The following is a 4,966-nucleotide window of genomic DNA, read 5'->3' on the forward strand; positions in this document are numbered from 1 at the left end:
GCCGGCCCGCGCGGCGCCCATGCTCGGAGAGGGCCTCACGGTGTGCGGAGCGCCGGGCGGGTCCCGCGACGCTGAGCGTGGCCTGTCCCGCAGGTCTGGATGCTCGTGGTCGGCTTCCTGTTGGCACTGGCGCCGGGCCGCGCGGCGGGAGCGCTGAGGACCGGGAGACGCCCGGCGCGGCCGCGGGACTGCGCGGACCGGCCGGAGGAGCTCCTGGAGCAGCTGTACGGGCGGCTGGCGGCCGGCGTGCTCAGCGCCTTCCACCACACGCTGCAGCTCGGGCCGCGCGAGCAGGCGCGCAATGCCAGCTGCCCGGCCGGGGGCAGGTCCGCCGACCGCCGCTTCCGGCCGCCCACCAACCTGCGCAGCGTGTCGCCCTGGGCGTACAGGTGAGCGGGCCCGACGGGCGGGGCGGGGCCTACAGAACAGGTGGGTGGGGTAGGGTGGAGTCCGTGGGAGGGGCGGGGCCGAGGGGCGGGGCGGACCAAGTGGGATGGGGCGGGTCGGGTGGGGCCTGGGCGGGGTCGGGTGAGGCCTGGGCGGGGCAGGGGCTGCCACAGGGGCGGTATAGGTGGGCGGTACTTGAAGGAAGGGGTCCTGAGGGGGATCGGGATGGAGTGGGGTCGGTTGGAGCGGGAGGGGGTTGGCAGGACGGTCGGGTGGTGCTACTGAGGGGGAGTGGAGCCTGAGAGGCGGGGTCTGAGGAGCGGGCGGAGGTGATGGGTGGGGCCGGGTGGAACTACTGGGATGAGCCACGCGAGGGAGGCAGGCCAGGTAAGGCCGATGTCTACTGGTCCATGAGCTCAGGGGAGCCAGGAGAGGCAGATGGGATAACTAAATTGGGAACGATTGGTTTCTACAAAGGTCTGTCACGTTCTTTGAAGAAATGCTGCTTCTGTATTTGTTATGCAATAAATACCTATTCTTTGCCAGATACACCATGAGGAACCAAGCCACATGACCCTTTATTACAGGAGGCCTGTGGGAGTGTAATCTAGAAGTGCTGGGGCACTGAGAGCTAGGAGGCACACCCTCTGAGAGAGTGTCTGGGGAAACTAATATGGGGACAGAACCTCAGGTGAGAAGCAAAGCTCCCACCGTGGGGTAGCTTGAAGTTGAGGGAGGGAGAGAATATCCTTTTGGGGGTGAAAGTGACATTCAAACCGTGTAGAGAATGGGCAAGATTCTGAGGATGACTAATCCAGGTGTTGTGTCCAAAGAAGAACATCCCTAAGGGAAGCGTGGGGATGTGCAGAAAGAGCGTGGCCACAGTAACCTGTGCAGATGCCTCTACAGATGGCATAAGTAGCCCTCACGTGACCCTGCAGACGAGAAAGACAGGCATCTTAGAGGAGAGCCTTTCCAGGATGGGGGTGGACTCTAGGGAAAGACAGTTGTAGGCTGGGTAGAGGAAGAACATGCTGTCTACAGAGAGCTACGAGAGGGGCTTTGTGGGTGTTTGTCTTGTCATATTGGAGTTGGAACCAGGCCTCAGATTTGCTAGGAAGTGCTCCACCACTGAGCTGCGTCCCACCCCAGTAGCATGTTGTTTGTTTTGAGTCCAGAGTATCTTTATGTAGCCCTGGCTGTCTTAGAACTCTCTATGTAGACCAAGCTGGTCTCAAACTCACAGAGATCCTCCTGAGTGCTGGAATCACATGCTTCTTGATTTCTAAAACCATATGGTGATGCCCTCTTGTATTCCAGAGAAGATATTAGTCAAGTTGCCATTACTGTAACAAATACCTGGGCCGACAGGTTGACTCATCAGATAAAGGTGATTGCTGGCAAGCCTAAGGACCTAAGTTTGATTCCCAGAGCCCACACAATATAAAGAGAGACTAGACCCCAAGCAAGTGTCCTCTGACCTCCACATGCAACATTACCACCTGATACACAAAATAAGCAAGGAAATAAGTAATAAAAACAGCTGAGATAATGAAGTTAAAAAGACAAAAGGATTGGCTCAGTTTGAGAGATTCCTGTCTGTGATCAGGCAGACCTGTTGCTTTTAGGCTTCTAGTGGGGTACCTGGTGGCTATGTCTCAGGGGCATGTGGCAGAGCAAAACCTCATTACTAAGAACCAAAAGGAAAGAAAAGGAGTCAGGGTACCACAGTCTTCTCCATGAGCACAGTTAAGTGACCCAAAGGCCTCCAGCTGGGCCCCACCTTCAGAGGCTCCACCACCTTCCAACAGCAGCGCCCTGGGGAGCAGGCCTTTGCTGTAGGGGTGGAGAGGCACTTAAGATACAAACTGTGGAAGGTCCCAGTGAGAGATGCAGGGCCCAGCAGGCATGCTTCCAGGAGACAGGGAGGGCCTCAGCCAGGCAGCAGCAGCAGTGGAAAGAGACAGGATCAGGAAAGATGCTAAGGAAAAGGAAGGGCTGGCGGGCAGAGTAGCAGAAAGGAGGAAGCAACGGGTGTGAACTATGTTCTGGGTCGAGGCTGGGGCCAGTTTTGGGGACCCCTTGAGCAGCACCCCTCCCCAATTACCCAGCTCTTGACTTGGCTCTTCTTTAGGCCAAGCTCACCTGTGGCACCTCCCTTCTCACAGCGCCACCCATAGGGAAGTGGGCACATATGGGGGACCCTCTAACAAACCCTAGCTGTATACAGGAAAACAGTGTTGAAGTTGAGGCTGGCCTAAAGGCCTCTCCAGGCCAAAACACACACAGGTAACACACAGGAAGTCTCAAGTCCTCTGTAGGCATGTCTCCTGTGGTTCTGGCCAAGGTCGAAGAGCATAGTCTGTAATAAAGTTTGAAGATGAAGCATGGAGTTAAGTCTTCAGCCTGTTGAGTCTTACTGCCTTTGAGAGGGACAGGTGACAAGGACAAGAAGGGGGGAGGGGGAAAGTCTGGAGATCCTCCACTCAGCATCCCACATGGGAAGCTAAGCTGCTCCTGCTGCAGGAACGTGCTTCTGACACTTGCTTCTCCCATGGCCACATCTGAAAGCAGGGAAGGGACAGGGATGGGAGTGGTTGGTGAGCCCATACTTGGGGTGACTGGATCTGGAGGGGCTGGTCCTATCTGCCACTGGCAGATCAGATAGCTTCAGGCCCCTTTTTCATCTCATCAAAGGTCTTCACAGCAGTGATGAGTTATCACCCCATCTGCCCTGTGAGAAAATGGGGGCAGGTAGCTGACACTGATTAGAAGGGAACCATGTAGGGCCACTGTTGCAGATAGTGACTGTTGAAGCTAGCCCTGTTCCCCCACCCACCTCCTCTGGGTACTTCCTCCATTGTCACTCATCTCCTGAGTTAAGGAGGGTGGGAAAGTCCTTTCCAGGAAGTAGAGGCTCATCTATGAGAGGGCTGTGGAAATCCCGCCAGCTAGCTACAGGAGTGGTACCAGCTGCAGAGGTGGCACACTCAACCTTCCTCTGATCTGCAGATTGTGCATCCACAGAGCCAAACAATTGCATTTCAGGAATATCTGAGAAAGCTTGCATGGCAGAATATGCAGTCTCTCCCATCATCAGTCCCTACACGGTGCAGCAGTGACCAGAGCATGGCTGTGGTAGGTCACATTGCAGGCCACGTAGAGATGGCTGACATCTACAGGAAGGTATGCGTAGGTTCTATGCATGTTCTACACCCTTCCCTATATGGTACCTGAGTGTCTGGGGAACTTGCTTTTCTTCTAGATTCCCAGAGCTGTCTCCTATGGGGATGGAGGCCTGAGATGACCACATCCCTATAGGCGAAGTAGAATGCTCAGGAAGATGGGCAGGAGAACAGATGTAGAGTCAGAAATCCCACAGCCCAGGAAAGATCACTGTAGGTGGAATTCAGGTTTTAAAGCAGGCGCTGACTCTCGGCCGGCTGGCGTGTGTGAGGAGTGGGGATCGTGGTTTTAGGACAGCTGGGGCTCCAGCTGGAAGAAAATATGGTTGGGTCTCACTCCTGTGTGACAACAAATTCCAGATGATTCTAAGATTTAAGTGTGAAAAATAAGGCCACAAAGAGGAAGAAAAACACGAACAATTTTATTTATAATCTTGGTGTGGAGGAGGCTTGTTTAGCAGCTCACAGCCCCAGACACCATAAAAGATAAGATCAAGAAATTCGGTTATATAATTACATGCTGTGTTGTCGTGTCGAAATAGAAGAGTGCAGGGCAAGCCAGGGGGAGAAATATTTGCATCCCATGTCACAAAGGGCTCCTTTCCCAGTGATCTCCCACAAACCAATAAAGCCAGTGACATCATGGGAAGGTGGGCCAAGGTCAGGGCACGTGCAGGGAAGGACAGTCACGTGATCTGACTCTCCGCAAAGAGCTGATTACTGCACTCAAGGGAGCAAAACACATGGAAACCACAGTGGAAAATTGTTCCGTGCAGCGTCGTCGGAGCCGCTCTGACAAAGGCGGGGGAAGAGGGAAGACGACACCCTGGCGCAGCAGAGGGGTGTGAATTGCGATGACTTGGGAAGGAAGAAACAGGGACTGTAATTATCAAAAATATGTCTGGAGAGGGGATCTTGCTGTTATCCATGCTGGCTTCATGCTCTGGGCTCAAATGATCTCCTGCCTCCACCTCCCAGGGTTGCAGGTGCACACCTGCGCCTGGCTTAGTATCAGTCATATCACTCTGACCCAGCGAACTGACTCACCAGTATTCCTCCTGCAAACCCGGTGTTCACACGCCAAATGACTGTGAGCAAGGACGTTAGTCGTTGCTGTAGCGGCAACGGTGGAAGGTATCACAATGTCAACCAATAGACAGGGAGTTGCATAAAACAGCTATGAAGGAGGAGATAGCTTTCAGATCACTTAAGTACATCACTCGCCATCCATGAAGGGAAAAGCTGTGGTTAGCACGTGCCACATTTGTGTTGAAAGAGAATTGACATAACACATACATAATAATACTCTCCTCCCTCCCTCCCTCTTTGCTCCTTCCTTCCTTCCTTCCTTCCTTCCTCCCTCCCTCCCTCCCTCCCTCCCTCCCTCCCTCCCT

General features: G+C 54.2%; 1 protein-coding gene across 1 annotated transcript in view; it reads left to right on the top strand.

Annotated features, from left to right (window-relative positions):
• The window catches only part of Il17d (interleukin 17D), an 18,673-nt gene that overhangs the window by 681 nt on the left and 13,026 nt on the right, over positions 1-4,966 (top strand). Inside the window, exon 2 of the mRNA XM_028787203.1 lies at positions 94-389. Coding sequence (XP_028643036.1) covers positions 94-389 — 296 coding nt within the window. The remainder of the gene's footprint in view (positions 1-93; positions 390-4,966) is intronic.

The sequence above is a fragment of the Grammomys surdaster genome, unplaced genomic scaffold (assembly GCF_004785775.1).
Source record: "Grammomys surdaster isolate TR1022 unplaced genomic scaffold, NIH_TR_1.0 125617, whole genome shotgun sequence".
NCBI lineage: Eukaryota > Metazoa > Chordata > Mammalia > Rodentia > Muridae > Grammomys > Grammomys surdaster.